At 37.4% G+C, this 24,739-nt stretch overlaps 1 protein-coding gene across 8 annotated transcripts in view; it reads left to right on the forward strand.

The window, feature by feature from the left end:
- Positions 1-24,739, forward strand: part of LOC143895895 (nucleolysin TIAR) — a 529,366-nt gene that overhangs the window by 473,735 nt on the left and 30,892 nt on the right. For all 8 annotated transcript variants that reach the window (XM_077403351.1, XM_077403356.1, XM_077403354.1 and 5 more), the window contains 2 exons: positions 3,183-3,258; positions 8,339-8,441. In XM_077403351.1, the coding sequence (XP_077259477.1) occupies positions 3,183-3,258; positions 8,339-8,441 (179 nt within the window). The remainder of the gene's footprint in view (positions 1-3,182; positions 3,259-8,338; positions 8,442-24,739) is intronic.

The following is a 24,739-nucleotide window of genomic DNA, read 5'->3' on the forward strand; positions in this document are numbered from 1 at the left end:
GTCTTTTATTATTATTATATAAATGTCATCGTGCTATGATGACTTTTATGAATTGTGAATGCATTATTGATTCAGATTGAGTAACACACCGCTTTTAAATAATAAAAATATAATATAATTCTACTAAAATAATTAATCGGGATGCTTTGGAAATTAAATAATTTAAAAAAGTAAGCGCTTATCCGCCAGTGTAATTGTAACAGATATCACCTATATAAAAAATGTAGAATCAAGATTTCGAAATTGATAGAACGAACAACAAGCCTGCAATCTTTCTGCGGATTACGTCCCTAGCGCGCAATTTGAAACATCGACACACCCCATCCTTCCATTCTCGCGTCTATCACGCCCGACCTAGTCGACGGTAATAAATCTGAACTTACGGTGTATCCTTGGATGCAAATTTCTCTACAGCTATATAGAAATTTTGTTCACAATATCGCCATTTCCTTTCTCGCACTACGTTTTCTATTATACATATATCTATTTAAGAAAATGTAAATTATATCTTACAATTGATTTGCTCATTATTTATGATATCCTATTAACTACTATTGATGTGGAGAAATGAACAATATTATATAGCAATGTAATTTCGAAAGTGATAGACTGAGAGATAACTTATGCGGGATATCGGATACATGTCTCCAGTGTACAATTTGAATCATCGCCCCCGAACCCCCGCTCTCCAATCCGCCCGTGCAAAACCTTTTCTATCCACACGTCCATCGTGTTCGACTGGCTCGATGGCAATAAATCTAGACTTACTCTTTATCCTATCGAGGCTTTGCCCGCCAGGGTGCGAGCCTCTGGCATTGTCGCGGCTATATCACCGGCCAAAACGGACGAGAGGAACGGCGTGTCGTGCGACAAGACTCGACGGAACCTGAATTAAATTCTGAGATTTATCGCGTCAATAACCATGCATTAATTTATGATTTTTTGCGGTGAGGAACGTAAATTCACGGGGGGCACTCGCCGTCGCGCCAATTGTTTCGCTCTACGGTGGCGGCCCAGCCAGAGAAATGGGCATAAAGAGGAAATGGCAAAGGGGAAGAGAATAAGCGCGCTATACGGAAACACACAACACAGCTCAAACCTATATCGATAGTAACCAGCGCGCGCGGAGGTGTACATGGCGTGAGCGATGTGAGGTGTGGGTAACGGCGTATGCGGGCGACTAGCGGCGTATTCTACATCTAACTTATATTGACCACTCAACATTCCGAGCTCGTAAACTACGACGTTCTCCGACGGTTTGGGGCAAAAACAATCGGAAACAGTATATCGCGGTTTCGAAAAGCCTTTGATGTCGTGCGCGTATCACCACGAGGAAAAGTATCGTCAATTAAAATTATTCCCATGTTGTTACTCGCCCATATTTGTTACTCGCGGCATGACCCCGCTAAAAAGTTACTTTTGAAACGTACGTCGCTTCGCCGACTTACACAACTTATTTTCAATAAAAATTAATCGATTGGCATGTAATTTGTCGTTCAGAACTCACCTTTAGTCTTTAATTTATTTCGTGATTTTTCTTCTTGCAGCAAGGAAACGTTGGGTTTGAAATTGTTTAATTACGGCTATTAGTAATGTTTCGCATTAGTCATTATAGATTAATTTATTCCATATCATTACTCATTAGGGAGGATGTACACATGGTACAAATTTTTTCTCGCTTTTTTCGCTTCCGCCCAGATACGTCCTTTGATCGATTAATCGTTTTAATTACGGGCGAAACCGCGGCAGGTGTGCATTCAAATTGATGCACAGAGTGGAAGTACCGACCGGCTACAGCCTGAAACGCGCGTAATTCCGCCTGCCTTCTCTTTTATTCCCTTTTACCTTCTTTCCTTTTGACAAACCTTTCTTTGAAGCCTTCTCTTCCCAAACGAAATCGTCCTTTTGCTTCTTTTTTCACCATCTATTCTTCGCTTTCCATCCGCATGTATTACAGCGAACATTATTTTTGCAAGACTTTTCAAACACATAACACGCATTACACGCATTGTGCATTTAATGACTTATCTTCGTAAAGCTGAGCATGCTTTCAGTTTGATGGGCAAACTGAGTGGCAAAGGAATCAATTTATTTAAAAGAATAAAAGCACTTTAATACAATATTACTAAGTTTTGTCTAAGTGATCGACTTTTTGATTTGTTAACGAAAAATAATCGTGCTTCACTATTTGTAAAATGCACCTAGCATAAACGTCTAGGTGTCACTCAACGAACGAAACTATTTTCTAATTACATGCTGCTCTTCAGCACTTAATCCATCACAAACGAGAAGATAAAGGAAGAGGATCAGTACTGTCATCTTCACGCCAGCAATTTTTTTCTACGGGCAATTAATTCCGTAGTACGTGAAAAGTATCATATATCAAAGTTCCGCCGTTCCGTCTACATCAATCACCGTACATAGTTGATAATGGGTACCGCGCGCGACGTAGTCTTTTGAAAATTTCCAATTGCGGTCGAAAAAAGTCCAGGTAGCCACCGGATAACGGAAGTGAAAGGAGAGATCGGTATATATGCGATGCGGAACTTTATTCGCGGCGCATGCCACTCCTCTCTATCGGTCGAAAGGATATTTCCTCGCCTTAAGTTCCCGCCGAAACGACTGCAGCTCCCAGGGCGTTCCCAGTATTCCTAATTTTGTCCGCCGGGCGCTACTGGAATCTTAATTATGAGGAAGAATTCGTCGAGGATGGTCCGCGCGGGCAACCCGGTCCCAATTCGCTCGACAATGTCACCAGTACTTAGAAATTCAATTGCGCATGAAACAAATTGAAGTCTCTCGCTACGAGTACTGTAATATTGCAATAATGAAGACACAAACGGGAATGAATTCAGAAAAAAATAGCATTACATTCATACGTGCATTATTTCGACGTTTATAACGAAAAGAAAACGTGATTAAGGTATATAAAATTGTTATTAAAAACTTAGTAATTACTTAAGTTATTTAAATCTTGGCATCAGATATGCAAAAAAAATGTCAGATACGAATTGAAATAAAAGATCCCTTAATTGATAAATTCTTGAAATAATTAGAAAGGAGTGCTGGATTTAACCACTGAATTTTATATATTTATAAGATTTCTTGATTAATTGAATTTTATTCTTACACTCCATTTATATCTATAGCTTGTCTTACCGAATATAACATTTATGTTACAGAGATTGCAGAGTCGTCAGAGATCCCCAAACTTTAAAGTCCAAAGGATATGGATTTGTTTCGTTCGTCAAAAAGGCGGTAAGCGAGCGATATTATTAATTCGGTTTCTTTATTTAAAAAGTAGAAAATTTAGCGTTATATCGTAGCTGAGATAATAAACTGATTCTATCACATGAGCCTTAGCTACGATATTTAAACTTTGCACAAGACACTATCGCATTTAATTATGCACATTTATATGTTAAAAGTAGATTAATATACAATATGTGATCTTGCTAGTCAATAAGTGATTTTTATTTTTAAGAAATACAACAAAATCTAGATTATTAGGGACATATAGCTCTCAAACACAAAATTTTACAACTCTGTTCATTCATGTTCTGGTTTTACAGCATGAAAAACATTTCTTTTTAGCAGTAGGAATTTTTATTTAAAAAGTTTAATAAGATAAGTCCGAGTATGTATCAATCGATAAACTTAACTACCAAAAATGTACTTATTCCGAATTAACTTCAGAATCTTGCAGATCTTACAAGAAAACTTTATACATCACGCTTTTTTGTAACATTTTCTTTTACCAGAATGTGGCCACTTGCAAGAAAGTCCAAAAAGCAGTCGTTCTAAAGAAGGCTAGAACATGCAAAGCACGTCAATTAAAACAGCAACGTTTGTAATTTCATTCCTACGAAATTATAATAAAAATGAAATAAAAAATTATCTGCAGAGCACTTGTGTGAGTAAAGGAGATAAAAGAGCTCGATGCATTTTTATGTAAATCAGAATTACGGCAACATAACGGCAAAGTAGATCATTCCCTTTTGAGCAGCATTTTAATTATCGCATTTAACTCCGATTGTCCCCAAAGTCGGAAAGAACGCGAATATTTCTCAACGACAACAACTGCGAAATCACATCCATCACTCTCGCAGTATGTCAAACTTGACGCCGTCCTCCCGGCTTTCGCTGATCAAATAAGGAGGAGGGTCCGACCGTCACGGTTTACAACATCATTTTTCGGGGCTAAATGGAGAGTGGCCGGAGTTTTAGTGTGACCCGCCAAAATCCGCGACGTAAATCACAGCGAAGTTAGATGTACGGCTGAGTAAAAGAAGGCTTTCCTCCGTTTATGGCGGGGTTATTCGTCGAGGCGCCTGCCCCGAAGGTAGACCCTCTCTCCGTTTCCCCTCTGTTTTAATGTCCTATCGATCTGGACCACCGCCGGCACCTGCCTCACACCCGCGGTATTACTATTGCCGAAGTATAAATTTCCCGAGTGTCTCCGTTAACCTCGAGGAACACGCGAAAATTTCTCCCCTTCCTTTCCCACCGCTATCCCCCGTCCACCGACCAGTCCCACCGCCACTATATCCTTCGACCGTCGGATGCACGTATCTAAATCGCGAGCTCTGATCGCCCAGCATCTAACATCCTGGCTCTTTTAAGATGTACGACGAAATAGGAATTCCCGGGATTCTCGTTTTCTCTCTTTTTTTTTCTTTTGGGAGACGGATTCGAACTCCCAAATACTGCATCTAATGAATATCGAGCTTTAGAATGTCCCGCTGCGTGCTCCTATACGTTTCGTGTATCTATACGCGACATTCATCACAGGTGCGACGATACGTTACTACTGGGCAACAGTTCTCTTTACACGTGCGCGATGGAAATTGATTTATGATTCGAATGTTCGTCTTTCAAACGAAATAGTAGTAAGCCGAGATTTGTTATTTCGAAAAGAAATATGTATTGATAAAACGTTTCCATGAGCGAATATGCATGGTACAATGTATTCAATGCGTAGATGGATCCGTCACGTAGTCCAAGCTCTGCCCCTATTACCAGTTGATAGCCGGTGTGTACTTACACACATACTACGTAAGTGCTCAGGTCGCTCCAGTTACCGTCAACTTTTGTTGCTTTACCATTTGATCGATAAATCGTGCGATATTATGACTCACGACCTTAAATACACAAAAGCGTGCTTCCATTCGCATAGATTTGTATTCTACGCTATAGGTAGGTAAACGAAAGCAATTAGAACGTCGTTTACGACGCGTTGGAAAACGGGTGCTTTCGTATGCGTTAACATTATTTTATTTACGGCTGCAGTCAAAATATCGAATGCATAACGGCCACGTTGACACGTGGCATTGAATATACGCATAGCCATGTAAATAAATAGTCTTTATTTTTTGATGCAATAGAAATATCGTATGTAGCGAGTCGCAGAATTTTTAAAACAACAGGTCATATTTTTATTTGGTCATGGAGTCATACAGTTTTTATTAAAAATTGAAATGTTACTTAAGTTTCTTCGCGACTGTACGAACAAATTAAATAAATAATTGGAAACGTTTCGAAAGAAATACCGCTTGAAGTTTTGTCCTATTATCCTAACAAATGAAGTTTAAATATATTACGCGCGTGTGGTTTGTACAAACTTATATTATTTATACTGTATTAAAGTTTCAACAAAAAATTATTAATAAACCAAATGTTACTATTTAATCTAATAATTTCTTGTTAAATACGAAATTATAATATAATTGCTAACAAGATATGTAAAAACGCTAACAAGTTTAATTCTTATATACCACAATTTATTAAAAATACTTATACCTTTGACTAAGAACATGTATCAGAGCTTGATTGAGAAAAACAATAAAAATTCAACATAAATAATATAAAATTTAAAAGAGACAAGCTTAAAGAGGCAAAGTCGATCACAATCGGGCTTTGTACAGTTCGTTTGGTGCAGAAGGAAGTTTCGTTAAGGCCACGTAATCCGACAGCGAGTTACTCCGTGCCGGCGCATGACTTAATAATGCGTGTAAAACAGTTGGGTGTCGGTAAGCGGCGCTCCCGTCTGCCTATAGCATCGCTGACCGCAGAAGAAATTCGATTTGATGGGTGCTTGGACACCTCAAACTGCCGGCCGGTGCGGAAAATGCGAGGAGGGGAAGATGAGACGGGAGGCAACTGGCTTCTGGAGGTGGTACTTCTGGTACCACGTAAACGCCCTGGTCACGCCGGACGGAAGGAGACAAGCGGCGGTGGTTTTCAGGGGTTGCGGGTCGAAGAGGCGGGATATCGACCGAAGTTTAGAATCGGCTTAGAACGGGGCATTCGGTCGCCTGAGCTCTATCTAGACTAACCGCGCGAATGTGCGGCATCATATCGGGAATGGAGATTCGAATCGGAAATACTTTATCTCTCTCTCTCTAGCGGGCGGTGTGCGACGGGGAGAATGAGGAGCGTGTAGAAAAGCGCAGAGAGCCACTGGCTGAAGCGTAGCCCGCGCCGTGGAAGAAAGTAAGGGCTGGAGATGAGGCAAAGGCAAAGCCGAGGACGCCCCGAATGGCGCAAATGGCTGAAAGCAGAGAACGGCAGAGGGTAGACTGCTGCCGTCGAAACTGGAAAGAGGGAAAGACTGTGGGAGGTTAGAGAGCGGGGAAGAAAGGGAGAGAGACAGACAGACAGAAAGAGAGAGAGAGAGAGAGAGAGAGAGAGAGAGAGAGAGAGAGAGAGAGAGAGAGAGAGAGAGAGAGAGAGAGAAACGTATCTTCCCTTCGTCTCTCATGCCCAAAGAGCTTTTCGAACAGTAAACTTTTTCGGGGAATTCCTCGTGTCGAGAATATTTTTAGGTCTCCATCTCTCAGCCATCCTGCGGATCTACCGTCCGAATACCATCGTCACGATGTCGCGCGAATATATGTCTTTGTGCGTGTACTGCACGATGCAAGCGATGACGTGTGCCATACTGTATTTATTTCTCGCTGTGTGTTGCGAATATCACGGTGACGCGATTTCTTTACTTTTTCCGCGAGTTTCGCGATTAATATAAAGATTTTGTTTTCCATACGAATCGTATAATGAACGTATAGGAAGACGGATTGGTTACCGCCGTGAAAATCGTTTCAGTCAAATGTCCATAAATTGTGCAAATAGCTCGTAGAAATATGTATATACGTCGGCGGTGCTTTCTCGTCTTTGCCATAGGTGTTCCCAACCCTTCCTCGAGAATCCAATGTCGCAATGGAAAATGTCCCGGATCGCCCGAAGCGGTTCACGAAAATCCGGGGAATCAAGAGTGCAGTCGATCGAATAAAATTTCAAAACGTATATTAAGTTGACCTGGATCGAGGGCCACGCCGGCGGGATACCGCGGCTGAATCAACAATAAGTCGCGGATAATATTGACGTCAACATACCTGTTGGTTTTATCCGCGGTTTTGCGTGTGAATGCGGCAGCATCCTCCCGCCGCGTCTCGCGCGGTTCTTACGATGCGACGTTCCGCAATTGTTGTTATAGACGTTGCGCGAGAGACAATAAAGGAGCTTTTGCTGAGGCACTGCGCGACGACGCGTATTTTCATTCGCCTCTCGGTAAAATTCCTTAGAAGCATTCTGTAATACGTAAATACACACGGTCCATGTCTTTTCTATAATTTCACAATTATTTATAATTTTTTTAGGAAATTCGCGTTAAATACATGACAAATTTTACAAAAGCATTGATTATTTTCTTTGTTTTTGTGTTTTGTATCATATACCATTTATTTGTATGTTTTAGCGTGTGTTTCCAGGATATAGCATTGTAACACAAGAATTTTGTAAATTTATAACTGCAATCATATCCATTCATACGCATTCGATAAAGTGTATTATAAAATAAAACAACCGTTTGGTATATATGCAAAAATATTTTGTATTGCCATCTGATAGCTTTTTGTAAAATCAACGACTGTTTTGATCACAAAAAGTAAATTAATAAACGATGCAATAGCATAAAGACCAAATAAAATTTGATACACACTAAGGCACATTGTAAAAAAAGATATTTTATTGTAAAATCGAAAACCAACGTTGCAAAAAATAAAAGAATGAAAATCGTTTAATATATAATGTTTTTAATATATAATGATATAGGTTATAGGTTATAGGACAATGATAAAACCTTGATTAGAAATATTAACAAAGCAAATATTATAAATTATAAACAAATGTTTATAAAATTCAACATAATTACTATCAAAATTTATGTAACCTCCTATGTTTAGTAACTAACAAAATAGTTTTTTTTCTGCTTTTAATAGATGAATTTTGCTATTCGAATTTCCGACAGGAAATATTGATTTTTCCTGTTGTCTTTTCTCAGGAAGCAGAGAGTGCCATCGGCAACATGAACGGCCAATGGCTCGGTGGCAGAAGTATTCGGACAAATTGGGCCACTCGCAAACCTCCCGCACCTAAATCCGAGGGTAAGTACTTTCACATACCACGGTCAAAAGTTTTGTTGCATAAGAGAGTGTAGCATAGAGCATGATTACTATCGTGATAAATAGTTTTCTTGATATATAGCAGGTGAAAGTATTTAATTATATATATCGCCACAAACGAATGTAGGTATAATTCAATGTCTTATACGTAATTTCTCATCTAAATAAAGTAAGTTTTCTGTCAGGTTTCTTATTTCGCGTTGTCAGGTTGTCGCGTTATCGTGTTACTTTCTAAAATTTCACAAAATATTGTATAACATAAATATTACAGAGTTTGTATGTACAAAAGCGGGTACTGTCAATGATCGGAACGTAAAAATGAGAAAATGAGATTATAAGAATTTCACATGCTTATCTAAAAATAAAAAGTACGTTAAGTACAAGTGGCAAAAGCTTCGATGGCAAAAGCTAAAAGCAATTTTGACGAGTCAAAGTCAGCCCGACGACTAGAATATCGCGGCGGTACAATTTTCGGAAAAGAAAATCAAAGAGTCGATACATATTTCCAAGTGCTCCGTCAAAGCGTTATATTTACGTCCACAGCCATGTCTCGTCATGAATACCAAATCGGCGCTGCTAAATTAAATATCGCGCTCGTCGGTCGCGAATGCAGAAATTTCGCCGACGCAACCGGAATTCGATTAGGTCGGCGAAATTCTACCGCGCACAAATGGATGCGCACGGTCGCGTTATTCTGTGGAGTTCGAAAGGTCCGCCTCTTGTGCAACACTCGGTGAGTCGTTCGCACAGAAAGCTTTCACTGTGCCATTCAGGAAAGCTCGAAACGGCTTTACCACGAACGGTTACTCTGCAAAGCGGGCTCTACAAAGGCAGCACTAGCTGTTCGAGTGTTTGTTAATCGATACCTTAAGATGGACTCAAGAGCCTTTTTTCAATGGACCGAGGTGGAGGAAGGAAGAAGTTCTACTCGCGTCGTACTATCATGTTCCCAGAGTACTGAGATTGATTTCAAAGCCTGGCGAGCGACAGTATGGACCTTGTGAATATTTCCCGTAGCAATGGGGGTCACAAATATTTTCTTTTTTCTCTTTTCTCTCTTCTAAAATGCGTTTACCAACGGTAAGTCGTAAATCGCATTTCAAAATCCACCGAATTGTGAAGTAACCTAATACGATTCTAATGAAAAGAAACTATAGCCATCAAAAATGTTGACGAATAAAGGTATATACGTGATATGATAGAAACGTTTAAATTCTGAAATTTATGATACTGTATTTCTATTGCAAGGAAATTATAATAAGTACAATAAATTTTAATCAAATATCTCGAACAAAATATTTGAATTGCAAAAGGGATAAACTATCTTTGTTTATGCAGCATCATCGCGGCCATGAATGAGTTGAAACGTTCTCTTTCGCGATAGTAATTACTTGTATAATTAGGATGGTTTGAGACAACGGTCGGATGAAAGCTCTGCCTCGGTAGGGATAGTAAGAATCCAATTGAAGTTATGAACTAAACGCATAATGAGCTTGGAGGTAGCACTCCGAGACCCCAAGTAAGTATTATTATATTATCATAAGCGGCTCTTCGTCGCTGAGTCGAGGACTCCATCGTCCATCCTCGAGAGTCACCACCCCCTCGACCCCTCGGCTAACTAATTTCATTCCGCAAGTCTTTAATTAGTATTCGTCGCGGGGCGTCCAAACTTTTTCACTAGGCGAAGGCTTGCAAACTCGACCTACCCGGATTGTTCACCCGTATTTGCATAGGCCAAATTCGCAGAAAGTACTTTCTTGCTGGCCACCTTTACGTGGTTAATATTCCTCGACGAACGTACCTTAAATTTCTCATAAGAGAAAATAATAGTTTCGTAGAGAAGTTCACCTTGTTCGCCTTCTCTCGCGTTGTAAACATTCAGCCCTCGTGACAGTTTTTAAGCGCGGATATACGTTTTCGCGATTAAAAACGCAATCACGTGAAATTACATTGATTTATAACTTTTACCTTCAACTTTATTGTTAGACGTAAAAGTAATTTATTTTTACTTCTAACCGAATCTATATGTAGAGTTTCGCAGTAAAACTCTGGATTGCGCTTGGTTTCAACATCTTATTGTCCGTCTCATTTTTTATGAGCAGCTACACCGACATAATTCGAAAATTTATTTTCATTTTGACTTTCAAGATTTTCTATAATATGAAGGTCTAAAATTCGCATCTTGTTTCTTTCAAATTTATTATACAATAGTCCAAAAATGTCGGTTATCTTGTTACAAATAATTTAAACTCTAATTTCAACTCTTTGAAGCAATAAAACTGTATCTTATAGAAAACGCTCGTATTTTATAAAACCTTTTTTGCCTCTCTAAAAAAGGCGTGCAAAGTCGATACTCGAATATATCGGTGATTATTGTTGCCTCTTTTTCGCGATGCCGATTGGTTCTCTCGCTGCGCTTACTTTATTTGCAGCTGTTATCGTATATTTTGATAGTTGTGTGTATCAAGAAGTTAATAGTGTAATAGTATAGCATAATGTTAAAGCCAAATAGCGCGCGCGAAGCGCGCGTCTGTAGTGTCTAGTATATATGCGTAAATGCAAGTAAATATCAAAAATATATGACATAATCTAAGCATACATAAAATATTAAATTATTTAAAGTAATATTAAATACGAGTGGATTACTAACTTAATTAACAGGAAAGTTTGGATCCTCTCTAAATATATTAAATCTTTTCTATTCTGGTTTTTGCTGTATTATAAAATATTTAAGAAGCTTTCGACACAGCTTGTTCAACGAATAAAATATTAAAACTATTATCTATTTAGAACCCCATATATTTACTTATTTACGTGTCTGCAATTGTACAAATATATTAAAACATATTTTTAAAAATTTGTATCTTTTTAATCAACTAATCGATAACTAACCGATTAAAAATGAATAATATTTTATTTTATGTTTAAATACTACTTTCAAATACGTTATTCACATTGAAAAATACAAAATCTTATTGGCAATCTTATAATACGAAACTCTAACGAAACTCTCAAACTTCAGTGAACGACTTGGCACGCTTTAAGCAAATTCTTACATTGTGTCGATGGCCAATTGTATACAACTTGTAAGACGCATATACATGTGCGACATTACACACTTCAAAGTCACCATTTTCGCATAATATCACGCTCCTGCTTCGCTAGCATTAGTAGCAACAGTAACTTCTTGCAATTGCCTTACAAGAAAAGTTAGCAACACACAAAACGCCATAACTCTTGCAACACATAACCAATTTTATAATAGATCTTTATAATAGAAATCTTAAATAGACGTTAGATAAATCTGAAATTAGATATTTAAAAGTATGTAACAATTAGATTAAAGAGAAAGAAGACTTTTATTACATTTTAATATTATGTTATAACATTATGTTAACATTTCTATGATATATGTATAGAATAATTCTAAAGTAATTTTTTTGATAAATTAAGCAACATAAATTTAATTAAATTATATTATTTCTGACAATGCATTGACACTCTTCAATTTTATCTAAAGAAAAACCAATATTTTCCGTTCTCAAATAATTATATTGTAATAAATATGTCGTTAACATTTTTATTTAAATGCTTTAAATTTAGGTATGTATGTACGTATTTTTTCTAAACAACGAAAATTCTTTCTTTTTTATCATAAACTACATTTTCTTTATATATCGAAGATCTTTACAACAATTTTTTTTCATTAAGAAGGAGATTAATCCCTTAATAACGAGATAAAACAACGTTTAATTAAAAGATCTTGTCTGTTCTTTCGTACATTATGTTCCACGGCGCATATCAAGCGACGTGTATCGATACTATTTACTGCAATATCGAAATATAAAAAGCAGGCAATGCGTGAATTCGTTCGTCTGTGATAAAATATGATATCAAAAGCTTAGACGGGTAAATAAGTTCGAGCGGGACAATAAAAGAAAAACAACGCGCCGTAAAAAATATCGAGAAGCACGGAACCCTCCTAGACTACAACGCAGGCGCGCCCACGAAATGCATTCAAAGAAAACAGAAGAAGTTCCGAGTGCAAGTTTATTGGCTAGCGTTTTACTCGGCTGAATTACATGCACGTGGTGGAGTTTATATGATACCCCCCCCCCCCGGACTTTTCTGCTCTTCATACTTCGGTATCTTTTCAACAACGTTTCGGACGATTGCGTCAGCTCTCATCTGCAAATCCAAAACGCGGTACGCCATAACCACCGTGCCTAGAGCTGATCTGCATATCTCAACAAAACAGAAGACGTTACAGCGACTGTATCGAAACTTCAGTTATACCTCAACAAATATCGACAAGGCAGCCATCACGCAAATAAACAAACGGAATTGAGATAAATTGTTTGCCTCGCGCGCGAATATGAATATAATACGCCGCAAGAAGAAACGCTTGAATTTCAATTGTATTTATCTTATAAATGAAAAGTGTAATGCAATCTTAACAAAGAGGATCGAGTATATGGGCAATATATATTGCATTTGTGTGTGTATACGTTTTTATATACATACCTATATAAATTCTTGGTTATTATATATATGACATTATAAAAGAAGGAAAAAGAAGCGAAAAGGAAGTTAGGGAATAGTTAAATCGTGCCAGCATTTAATTTGACTGAGTCCCGAAGTTATCCGGCAACTAGGCCAATATTTTATAGCCATGGCAATTAGATAATTTTGCGGTCAGGCAAAAATATGATTGTTGGCGTGTGAAAGGACAAACTTGGGTACGGGTTAATGTCGAAAGTTTGTATCGCCATCGGCATCGGACATAGTCGAACCAGGACTTGCGAAGGTACCAAACGATGACGTACACATATTATCCCGATGACATGTTGTATCACAATAAATGCGATATTCAATTCAAATAAATTTTACGTTTTTCTATTTTTTTTTATTTTATAAAATTTTTAATTTAGAGAATTGTAATCGATTTGGTTTCGTTTAAAAGTATATTTAACATTTATTTTTGTTATATTTTAAAAAACAACATTTGTTGCTGAAACATTTATTTTGTAAAGATATTCGTTACGTCATGATATGTCCGAGAGAAAAATATAGATAATTATAAAATAAAGCAGAGAGAAATGCATTGAAATTTCATAAAATAATACAAAATTCACGTATTTCATAAAAATAGTCATATCATATTACAGTACATTTTATTATTAAATCTTAGTGCACATGCTGAACGTGAGATATATTTTATCACGCATGGCCATTTTATATGATTATTATTTGTCCTCGTTATTAAATAACACAAATATGATTGCGTTCACACATATAAAATTTCTGTACACTAAACGAATAGCTTATATATCTCAATAATACACATTAAAAGGTTGCATTATGAGTGTAATAGAATATATGTAACTAAGGAGAAACAGACAAAATAAAATGTACTGGCTAAACTTTGACTAAGTATGCATGCATCATAATTATAAACTATACAAAAGAATATTTTTTTTATTATAAATAAAGTATTTTATATATTCGCTAAATATGGAAGAAATGTTACTAATTAAAATTCAAATTAATAGAAGATAGTCACGAGTGTTACACAACATAAATTGCCAATACATATTACAAATACAATTTCCAATAACGTGCATAACAGCTAACTCGAAATATAATACTATTATAATTCCTGGCACGATCATTTATAATCTCAATTGTACTTATGCACATTTGTGGACGCATTAGATTTTACACCACTATTTGAACACATCCATATAATGGAGAATGCGAATAAAGGTACGAAACGAGATAGAATCCTAATAGTGTAGCACCAAGTGTGCGTATAGTCGGTTATTCTCGATTTTACCACAACGATCAGATTTTACAAATATTCTCCATTAACGCTTGGAATTTTCGTCTGTACGTTTAAAAGGGGTAGAACTGTGTGCGCATTCTCATTTAAAACGGATACTTCACAACGTGCAACCAAGTGAAATAGAAATCCGCATAATTACCATGCGCGCATCGATATCATATTACGTTGCGTAAATATCCATCTAACGTTCATACCTCGTTATTTCAAACGTTGTTAGAGCAACAGCGCGGAATCGTCACGTTTATCACGAACGCCTGGGCATTGTGAGCGATATCGTCGTATCTAACGCAATTTTAACGCATCGGAAGGCTAGTCCATCAAGGTTGACGGGTGGTCGACGTGCAGACATTGAATAAGCAACGCAGTCCGTTTGCGTGGGTTAAGCGTCGAGTCTTGTTGGAAATACATACGGCACACTTCCCGGCACTGAAGTGCGCAAGTACGCTCGTGCTAGATAGGAAGCTTACGATACATTCTCCGGCATCGCGGTGCAGCTAGCGTACACCGTATGCGTGCCACCGGTCGATCCGGACTGTCTACTTGCAGGTGGTCGTCCCGCATTTAAAGCGGCCAGAAGACGCGAGGTTGGCCGGCCCCTTTAAATTCACCTTCATCTATCGCTTGCCTTACGACCTTAAATAGGAGAAGGGATGCCTCTTATCGCCCTGCGGACCCTAACACGTTGCCACTCGTCGAGTTTCTATTACGAGGCTGTTGTCACGACGCTTTTCTCATGATCGAGAGAAGCCGAGTTCAGACAGAAATCTCCAACAACTCGACGAGTCCTCGTGGAGTGCTTGACTATACTCTGTAATAAATTACACGGTGATTTTAAACTCAACTCGGCTCGGAGTGAGACCGTATTCGCCGTTGGATGGCGAATACGGATGGCTTTTGGTTACAGACAAGGGAAGATTCTGTCTTGAATGTTTCACATTCCTTGACGAAAAACTATTCGAGAAGAGATTATTTTAAATCAACATAAATTATATTTATTGCGGTAGCGTAACGTCTAATAAAGCACGATAAAAGCTGAATGATTTCCTTTAGTTGGCAACCACGATACAAAACGATGTCCCAGCAGTGAATCTTTTTATCAATTATCGAAGAATGAGAGAAATGACATCATATGCCACGACTGATATTCTATTGGTTAGCCGTTTCAAAGTGTCACGGTATGATGAAGCCGCGCGAAAATCAAAGGGCAATTCAATTAAAGGTGCCCCACGTTTGTGATTTTCTCCTCGCGACCTATTCGCGATCTATCCGCCACGATCTATCCCACGTGATTTAAATCTGCATCCAACGAGAACCTGGCGATCGCCTGGTGTAGCCGTGTACGTTAAAAATCGTTAACCGCCGATAATTACTTTTATAGCTCAAGGGGCGAGTCAAGTACTCTTCTCTATCCTCCCCTGGGTGGTACGCCATGTTAAGTGTACATTGTTGTATAAACGCATGTATGCGCAACACTACAGAAGCTGGATGAAACGTCAACAAACGAAACTACCAACCAACAATCGCTCAGTATACGTTCCGTACGTCCTCTTACTCATCCCACTCTCTTTCTTCTTCCTGTATATCGTTTCCTCCTGTATTTTCCGATCGTCCATCCTCGCTTTAGGCTGTGAGTAGAGGTTTCTGCTTGTTGCATCGACGGCCAGCCGGTCGGTTGTTCCGACGAGAGTTTTTGATTGGCTGCCCGTATCACAACAGCCCGCGGCTGGGCGTACATTGAAGCAGCATGAATAGTAAATTGGTTGGAATTGCCGGGGAACGGGAAGTTTATATCCCTTAGGAAACGAGCCATAGGACGCGCGTGTATATCCCGTTTCAAAGCATTATCGCACTCTTTGCGATCGACCGCGACGCAGATACATCTTTCCTGCACGAACGCAGAGAACCAATTGACTTTGATATCAAACCGGTAACGTGATTAGTATCATGTCGTCCGGGATTATCCATCAAACTTCACGTAACGCAATTTGCTGAGTCTAAAGACCTTGACACAACCATAACATGATGGAAATGGATCTTATCATCGTATTTCATGGATATGACACCGGGCAATGCTGGTAATAACTAAACATAGACTGGCAAATTTGATCATGCCCGATTGCCATCATAATTGATTCGGAGGATTGAATGCGATAATACGCCGAATCTCGTAGAGCACATTTTATAGGCAGCAAATACAGAGAGCCATCAGTTAAAATGGATTTATACATTCCCTATACAATTTTTAAGCTCATTTTTTCATATATAATAATATCCTTCAAATATTCAATAGAACTTGTTTGTTAACAGCCAGATTCTATCGTGATCGAATTGGCTAAACTTCTATCATAACTGAGTTTATAGATGAATATTGATATAAATTAGTAATCACATATGAAAGTTTGATCTGCTCGAAAGTTTGGCCATGTTATTGCCCCAATTCTATATTAATTTAGATTAATAAACATGGTTTTCCATAATCGATTGGTAAATTTTTACATTTTAAACAACGACTACAAATTGTCCAACTAACCAGAGCATATCCATCATGCATATGCACCATTATCATATATGAGCTGCATAGATGTACATCCTAAATATCTTGTTTATCCGTTCAGATATGGTGTATATTAATTATCGTGACACAACGTATTATCATAACATCGCGATGTTAAACATCGTCATTTTGATTAAAGGTTGTGAGTAATAGTAGCTGTTCTCTGGTTTAATAATCATATATGCATGATGGCAATTTACGGTCCTTTCAAATTGCTAATGGTCATAATTACAAACAAGATTAATTAATTATGTATTTTGCACGAGTATTACGTTTCTTGTCCTATTTCTCGTTGGCAAGATTATCATACGTGCTAAATCGGTTTTTTTTTATATTACTCGCACGATTTAACTAATCGAAGGATGCCCACAACGCTGCGAGCCTCTCGTACAGATGAGCCGCAATTTCTTCTGCCCCAGTATCTCCGGGTCACTCTGACTTCCTGACTCGATAATGCGGCGAGATGTGAAACTTTCGGACAGAATACGAAATCCGCGCGTGATATGAATTAAGAACGCAGCCTTTTACGTCGCAATACGACTAGTCAATATAGAAAAAAGCGATATATCTCGTAAAAGTTTAAGAAATAGACAAGGCACTTCTACCGTGTATTTTGTATAAATTGACGGAAATTGGAGGCTTTGTCATTTACAGTTGATCCATGGCGAGGTTGGGACCCTTAGCGTTGGTTTAAAGCCTTGACACGCTTTTCTTTCTTTTCCTTTTTCCGATTCTTTTTTCGTTTTTCTTACGAACCACGAGATTCGACGAGAAAAATCACAAACGAATAAAGACATATTGTCAACTATAATAGATACGATAATCTCTACCAAATCTTATATATCTTAATACACTTGTTATTAGAATCGACATTTTTTTATAGCATTTGAAGTACGAAATTTAAATTTAAACTGCTTTCGATTTCCTTTCAGTTTATGATATTAAAAAAGCCTTTCTACGTCTGTATAAAGTATTAATAACGTTATTTCGCCACAAAAGTCAAAAAGATCGATTTTATATATAATTATGCAAATATTATTAGTGCTATGTTTGTTTTCTGTATTTTTCAACTTACGCAATAAGCTTACGTCTTTAACAGTTATTGATCAGAAAACATTAAAAGTCGATGAAAACGACTTCATCTTTCGTCGTCACTATAATTGCTCCGAGTTCGTTCTCAGTGACCCGTTTCGAAAGAGGTAATGTTCCGAGCCAGACTGTGGATGTTACACTGAATCCCGTAGGTATTGTTCTGAGGAGTACCCACACTTGAGATGTATTTCGCACAAGAGGCAACGTATCCTGGTCGTGCATCTTTTCTTGGCTGTGTGTACTAACAGCAGTCAGTCGTTGCAAGATCCATTTGGTCGTTAAAACACTTGGTCTTTCCTATTGCACGTCCGCAATTCAGAGCTATTCGGAACACTCTGTCGTATTGATTTATCCGTGCGTTTCGAAATTCGTTCGAATAATGAAAACGCGACTCAGGGAAGTGTGGATTTTTAAGTTGAAATAAATATTAGCGCAAATATAATGCACATTAAAATACGATTTTGTTTCAATCGAATAGCATCGACTGAGCCGTTTAGCACAGTAAGCCAGAACGCATGCGGAAATTAATATCGATGATTGTCCCGGGAATAATAATGGCTGTGTTAGTTTTCAGTACAAACTCCTCTGTTTAAATATTTCACTTGGTTAATTATACTGGCATATTTAAATACCGGAGTAAATAAAAGCAAATTATATAAGACACTTTTAGAGAAACAAAAGACGTGTAATAAATAAAAAAGCATTTTTATTATTATTGAAGTTGTATTTATAACTCCATGTATAATGTTATTCAAAATAATGTAAATTATTTTATTTGACTTATAAAATACAACGTGACAATCAATTATAAATGTTGCGCGTTATTATAATGCACAATAAAAGATGCATTGCTTGTTTTTCCATAAATTCATTTTACTAGAATATTAAAGATATTTCAATACTATTATTCAAATAACATTATATTGTGAAGTGCGTTATGTTACAATATACATATGTAGAGACTTATCTGAATGGTTAATTGTGATTTTTAAATCATACATATAAATGATGAAATATATATAACCGCTGGCAGATTATCTCTTTGCTGAGTGAGCGACCAAAATGTACGGTAAAATCCTCGATTTAAAACATTTTTCTTTTAATTTTTGTTATTTTATGTAGGAATTCAAACAAATAAATGATTAAATTAAAGATACATTTTGATAAAAAAAATAAATAAAAATTTCTTATACGCATTTACATTACCGACAGTCAGCAAACAAAAGTGACGGTATCTTGGTAAAATTAGATTTCCGTAGCTCGAGATCGATCGAGTTTACTCAAGAAACGGTGTACGCGTATGCCCTGCTTCAATCCCAAAAACTTTGACGATTATACAAATCGTGCCGATAAACCTACTTCGTCCTCGCGCAATTTCGCCTCCGGATTTCCGATGTAAATCGGCGCTCGTTTGTCCTCTCGACGACGTCTACTTCAGAACGATTCGGCCAATCAAGATCATACATCACTTTCAAAGGGCACAAATGCATGAAGCGAGCGTGTACGTTTTTACATATGAATCGACCAGGGAAAATTATTACGGCAAACACATGTGAAATATAGCACTATGACAAAGCAGAAATTGGAAGGACAAACAATAGGGGAAGAGAGCCCGGTCTAGATTAAAAAATTATATATGTTGATATTAAAACCGAAGTTAAAAATACGTAGGCTTGTATCAACATTTGTGCATGACATATAGCGATTTACTACCTTCATATATTTAATATAAAAAAACAATGTGTTATCCAATAGCTTTCCAGTACATACCTATATATATATATATAAAATAAACACGTTAGATAAGAGTGCATGAAGAAAAGGGAAATCTAATACAGTCTCCTTCATATATTTCTTTCGTTATTCATATGTTATGAGTAATAATGTAAAATAATTGATTAGATGGAAACACGAGAAATTCGCCGGAATTTCAGAGTCATCTCAACATTTTTCTCTCAAAATCCGCCACGGTAAAGCTACCGCGGACTAGACTATCCAGCTCACGTAAAACAGTCGCAATTTCGCGGCCATTTAATCGTGAAAGTGGTCGAAAGTAAATGATGGTAGACAAGCGCGAGAGCGGATAAGGCGGTGATTTTAGAAAGGGATGAGCGACGTAGGTGCGAGAACCCGCATGGAAAGATAAATCGCCGGAGACCGAGCACACAGGAAAAAGAGTGAGAAAGAGACCCAATGTTTGTAGTAGTAACTCGTGAGTAGTTGCCGAGCGAGTCACCGCTGCAACCACTAACCCAACCCCGATTCCTCCGCGACCAAGCAATCACTACTATCAGCACCTCGGAACCAAGACCAATCTAACAGTAATACAGTTGTCTGGTTAACGTGTTTTTACGAGCATCTCGGCGACACGGTCTTCCAGTTCCGAGCTCGCGATGAATATGACAATTTGCGTAACGTACACGAACATACGTTCACGACAGTATGAATCTCACTATAGCTGGCCGAAATCCTTGCGCGTAATCCTGTAAGTGCACACGTATCTCGCTCGTGTAATGCTATATTCGGATACAATATTCTCCTTCCTCAGTCTCGCTTCGACAAGACGATAAGATCGCGTTGAAATAGATCGTAATATTCTTGAATTGAAATCTTCCCCTTATTACATATTTTTTCTGTCTTAATTTTGTATTGTAAAGAAAAGCGATCGCGATGTATCATTACAAACTTCTATGCCTGTTTACGAAATTCGTTACGTGCACGCTTTCGTTCATATAATTGTCTCCTATTGCTTCCTCTAGTATATACAGTGCAATTGGAGCACTGTATACGGATCATAGTGATTTTTATGAAGGAATAGCGGTACGAACAGCGCGCAACTTGGAAAGCCATGCACCATGCTGACCCATAGTAAAATAGCGACAGTCTCGTATGTAAAAGCTCGGCGTATAATTAGCCTCGCACACAAAATGAAATTCCTGAGGGCTGCCGCCTGCTGCGAACATACTGCACAGTTTGGCGGGATCAGGTTCGGGAACGGAGGAGGTGCCGAACACGTCGAGTTTAGAGGGTCGAGGACGAATGGAGGTGTGCGGCAAGGGGTCGGCTGGATCGGTGGTAACGGAGGCGGCGGCGGCGGGTGCCGTCTGCGGAGGGTGGCGAGGGCTGGCAGAGATGCGGATCGAAGGTAATATAGGCACATAGGCGAAAGGCGAACGAAGGTGCAGAGAGAGGATTGGTTTTCCCGTTTCGGCGAGGTGGGAGACCATTTCGTCGTCGAGTGCGGAACGCTGTTGAACACCCCCGTAGCTCTTTAAACGTTCGGATCAGTTTCTCTCTCGGTCCGGATCTGTCTCTATCCTCGTCTCCTCCCCATATCTCTCTCTCTTTCTCTTTCTTTTTTTTTTACATCCGGCTTAATCTAAAACAGCTCACCTTTGCGTCTGCTTAGCTTCGATTGTGTTCCTTGCACCGTTTATACATTCGGTCCTCGATCCTCGCAAAAAATCCACGTGGGAGATTATCGAGACGGTTCACCTAATAGGATGATTCGCGACTGATTGATCAAGTATTAGGAAAGTAATTCGCAAAAAAATGTACGGTAAAAAGATATCGAATTCCGCCTCTCTTATTCGTGCTCGTGCAACGCAAATATACGTAAGCGTTCTAAAGAAAATTTAATGAAATTGTTGACCCGTTAGATTGCCGCATATTAATTACAAGCGTTATCTCGGTTGAAAGACGCAAAACCGCTTTCATCTTCAATACCACACATCGTAGCTATACGTATAGCGGCGGTCTATGTATCAAGACTATACACATTCCACACTTCTAATTGCACGATTCCGGATGAGCGATATCATAAACCGCGATTTATTACGCGTACCAACAGGCTTCCACAAATGTTTAGCAATAAAATGATGATTAAGACGAATTGATTCGAATCAGGCGTTATTAATGCAGAAACCAAGCAGTGTCTAAATACACACGTACGTATTGGACGTCTTTATCGGGGCCGCCAATCTATTAGGACAAGTCTGAGAAGGGAGAAAGCTCGAATTTATGCGGCGACTACAAATCTTGGCTTGGCCCGACTCGGAGAGAACGAGAGAACGAACCAGAGGAGGGAAGCACCAGCTAGACTTGATTCTAGAAACTAACTCGAGCGTCGAATATCACAGTGATTGAATACGACGAAAACATCTCGATTAGAAATCCGTATTTCGTCGCTAAAGACGGTCTGATTTTTTTATTTTAGCTGAAGTTATTTTAGCTGAAAAAATTCCCATTTAATATTATATAAATTGCATACGAACAATATGATTATAATCACTCTTATTTTGTATATTTTATATTTATCAGAACTTATATATATATATATATATATATACATTTTTTTTAAATAAAAATGTATGTCACATAACTATTCGGCTACGATATTATCTTGAAACAAAGAATATAAAAAATAATATATAAAATAAGATCGAACAATATATCTAAACTGTTCAATAATGCTTCTCAGTTCTCGAAACAAAATATATTAAATCGTCACAAATTACAATGAATTTATATTGTACAATTGAATACAGAGTAAAACACAAAAAAAGTAAAACTCGAATAACTTTTATTAATTATATTAAAAGAAACAAGATCGTCAAATATACAAATTAATTTAGAAGTTTTATTAATTATATTATTTAAATTGCATGATAATACAAATGAAAATTTATGTAAACCGGGAAAGGTAGTGACACAATTATGTGCACAATAATTGTGATAAAAAATATAGGAAGTACAAAACAAGAGCCATATATAATAAGCAAGTAACCATTTTGCATAAATTTGGATGCTGCTCAAACTTCAGTGTGAGCATGGGGTTTGAAGTAAAGCTGTTCTCGGAACGAAACCGCCTATCCCAAGATTATACGGAAACTTTAACGGCCACGGTTACTCAGCTTTCTTGTATGGCAGCCGCGGTTTAGCTCGCAGGTTTATTAGTCCCGATAATATCCCTGCGGAAAACACACGCGTCTGTGTTTACTGTTAGAGTGTACTTGAAGATATAGACTTTAACGTGGTATATGCCCTTGCAACAAATGTATTTGCATCATGCGTCTTCGTGAAACTTTGATTTGTGCGAATCTATGCAATATTCCGAATATGAAGAACTTAATATTACCTTTGCATGATCTCTATAATTTGTTTGACTCTTGATTTTTTTCTTATATGATTTTTATGTAATTTGATAACTAATAATATGTAAGTAGCTTGAAGTAAAAATAATAATAATTATATAATTGTATTTCTAAATATTTATTATGTAATTCATAAAGACAAATTTTAATTGGTTTGCCTCAAATCCTTAATGATAATATCTATTATAAACATAAAACAATAATAAAACATAAATGTAAAATAATGTGATTTAAAATAAATGTATTGACAATATTAGAATATACAAAATATTTGTGATGTACGAGCACGTAAACTCGAAATTAATTTAATTAGCTTTAATTAGAGTTTAATTTAATTAAAACTTAATTGAAAGTAATATCATTATAACGCTATACGTTTAAGCAGATAGTAAAAGTTATAACTTACACGCAATCTCATCGTGCGTCGATATACGGTTATACTATCCATAAAAAAACGCATCGTACAGTTTATAGCGTAATCTTGAGAGATAGGAGAAACTGGTCAGGAAATACCCAGTTTTTGTCATTATGAGGAGATCCATTAAATTGTCGTTAGTGCCGTAGCGGCATAAGGATGTACAAACTATCCTCACAATGGTAAGCGAGTGGGATAAGAAGAAAGGGGAAAATCCATTCAAACGTAGACTTCATTTAATGTAGCACATTTGTACAAAGCCCTCATGATCGAAAGCATTTGCTCCGCCGTTCTTCATATACCTTATTGTATCGCGAATTTACGCTTGACTAATACCTATATCGAATTCTTCGGCGTACAAATTTAACGTCAACCCGGTTTGGCTCATTTATCATTGAACAAGACCTCTACTAAATCTCTCAATATTTTTTCTAACGTCCCCAATGCAACAAAATACTTATTTGAAAGATTAAACATCGAGAGAACTTAGAAATCCTTTTAACATAATATGCATTACGTAAAAACAAAGATCAACCAATTATCAGAATACTGTCGATGAATGGTTAACTAACAATTATTGCGTGCAAGACTGTTTACTGCAAATATCGCAGATAATTATCGTGACACTCAATCAATCATAATCAAATTCTATATAGGAATATATTCCATACGAATCGTCGCTACGTCATTTTTTTTGCACGTGTCGTTTTAACACGGATATTTTGCAGGAGGATGATGATACGTGAGGAGTTAAGGCCAGTAGCAAAGAAAAGAGAGAAAGAGAAAGAGAGAGGTGGTGTGAACATAGACAAGTGTGTAAGTGTACTACAATCAAAGCAAGTTAGCTACGAACGTTATCTAATTTACCCTTTATTAAAAATATGTTTCATACTTTTTTCTTACTTCTTTACCTCTTTTTAAATAATTATACTTTGCAACCTTTCAAATACCTTTAACATTATTATTATATTTACTTATCTATGTTGTATTTATTACTATTATAATTATTAATCATTCTCTTATCTTTCCACTTTCACTCTTCATACTTGTATACATTGTTGCGTGGAGAAAAATATCAGCACTGCTATATATCACTGCAGCTGTAAAATATTACGATAGATCAACCGGGGGAATATAGAGCAGCTGTCATTTCGACACTAATTACATGTTGATTTAAAGTAATATTTTATCGCTCCAATTTTTCTTCGTATGTACACAGCC

Source organism: Temnothorax americanus, unplaced genomic scaffold (genome assembly GCF_048541705.1).
Source record: "Temnothorax americanus isolate GAGA-0224 unplaced genomic scaffold, ASM4854170v1 Scaffold17, whole genome shotgun sequence".
NCBI lineage: Eukaryota > Metazoa > Arthropoda > Insecta > Hymenoptera > Formicidae > Temnothorax > Temnothorax americanus.